At 34.3% G+C, this 2,056-nt stretch overlaps 1 protein-coding gene across 1 annotated transcript; it reads right to left on the reverse strand.

The window, feature by feature from the left end:
* Positions 1–257: 257 nt before the first annotated feature.
* On the reverse strand, positions 258–1,265 carry LOC139490178 (neurogenic differentiation factor 4-like). Its single transcript, XM_071277027.1, has one exon. It carries the CDS (start codon positions 1,263–1,265, stop codon positions 258–260), a length of 1,008 nt encoding a protein of 335 aa, XP_071133128.1.
* Between the last annotated feature and the right edge of the window lie 791 nt (positions 1,266–2,056).

Consider the following 2,056-nt stretch of genomic DNA (forward strand, 5'->3'; position numbering starts at 1 on the left):
TCCGTTGTGAATAGGGGATGAGAATATACATGTAGCCTAGTCCATCTTTTTGGCAGGGACCGGAGCCCATATACTAGTACTCGACATTGATTAGATACGCTGGATAACTGTTTGGCCAAAAATGAAATAATACATAAAATGTACAAAATTGAAATAATTTATTATTAGGAAACGCATATATATCACGTGTTGTAAGAGAAAAAATCTTCTTAACACAACATAGCACTATTTTTTAGATGTACATTTCCGAGTATATTTCAAGGAAACATCTCGTATGCAAATCCGTCAGAAGTGTCTGAGTATTCAATAGGGCTTCCAGGCTGTGGTCTTTGATAAATACAATTCCAATTAAATGATTGTTCATTATAACTTGTAAATCCGAAAGACGGATACAACATGTTTTTCGCAATATGTGATGTTGGTGTGCTTTGATGAGTGACAAAAGCTGGCGACGATGAGGAGATAGGCGAAAATGACTCTGAAAATCCGACTGGTGTATCTGTATTTCCGGGAACATATGGGGTATCTGGACTAAGTGTTACAGCATACATGTCATGATGATGTTGGGCCTGGAAGCAGTTTTGAAAATGGTTTTCTTGAATACTTGCCACTGGTGATGATGTCTGATATGCGATTTGTTGAACTTCACACTCAAATGAAGATTCTTGTATTATAGCACTATTTGTGGAGTTGTCAATTGAAGGCACTTTTTCGTTATCCGTCACGGCAACATAGTTTTGTGGAGCTTTATCCATCATGTCCAAGGTCTGTGATAACATCCATATATAGTTGTGTGCCATTCGGAGTGTCTCTATCTTTGAGAGTTTGTTTTCACCAGGATTGACGGGTAGTATGGATCGGAGACTCTCTAAAGCATCGTTAAGTCCGTGCATACGGTTACGTTCTCTGTCATTAGCTTTTGATCTGCGGGTTTTCTTGATCTTCTCTACAAGAGCTGGACTCCTATCAAGTCGACGAGACTTGTTGTATCGTTTCCTCTTTGGAGGATTTTCAGCTCCCGAAAAACCAGGTTTAGGTAGTCCTTTTGTTTTAGTGTCTGGAGAAATATTATTAAAGTCTAGCTTTTCTACAAGAGATGCTGCATCGAAAACGTCGTAATTTTCAAATTCATACTCCGATAAACTGCCAGGTCGTGATATAGACATCGATGATGAAACTGAATCTGCAGTACAATGACTTCTAAAGCTGCTTGATGCTGGAGAGATTGAATAACTGGCATCGAACTCGTACTTCATCGTGTCCATATTGAATTTAAAATTGACTCAGTATACAAAACAAAGTATAGCTATATATTTTTACTTAAATAGATTTATAAAGAATGTGATTTCTGATTGACAAAGTTGGTCTTTTAAATACATTTTTGGGGCTAAATGATCTCTTCGACATGTCTTCTCATATTTATGAGTTGATCAATTACTCTATAGATAGCTTATTAATAATTTTTCAATCCGAAGATCTCAATTATCCAAACACGAGAATTACTTGTGAAAACATTCCAACGCTGATTATTTCAAACAATCGTCTCATTTAAAATGAGTTTGATACAAGAATTTTGCAAATTGTATTTAATGTTTTGGCATGTCAAGGCAGAATACGAGACTGGGTCATTAAAAAAGTATTCATTAATTTTTGCTTATGCACAGTTATTAGAGCTTTTAAAGGTAAAATTACCAGTGTTGAATATTTTAAAGTTGTCAGAACATTTCATTGATTTTACAAATTTGAACTTTAGATTACTATATATACTGTATTCGTGATAATAGTATTATGGATTTTTTTTTTTAAACATTGGATTTTTTTTTTTTTTTTTGTTGTGTTCTAGGTTTTCATGTCGATCAACAATATGATATATCCAGAGACACGTATTATATGTCTCTGATATATTTCATGAAATTTATTTAGATGGAAACCGCTGTATCAATTGTTTTTTTCTTCTTCTTATAAATGAAAACAGTATCTTTGCTATTATGAGAAATACAAGAATGAGAGATTTGTTAACTCGAATAATTCAAGCCCTTACCGTCTCCGATTCTCT

The sequence above is a fragment of the Mytilus edulis genome, chromosome 9, assembly GCF_963676685.1.
Source record: "Mytilus edulis chromosome 9, xbMytEdul2.2, whole genome shotgun sequence".
Classification (NCBI taxonomy): domain Eukaryota; kingdom Metazoa; phylum Mollusca; class Bivalvia; order Mytilida; family Mytilidae; genus Mytilus; species Mytilus edulis.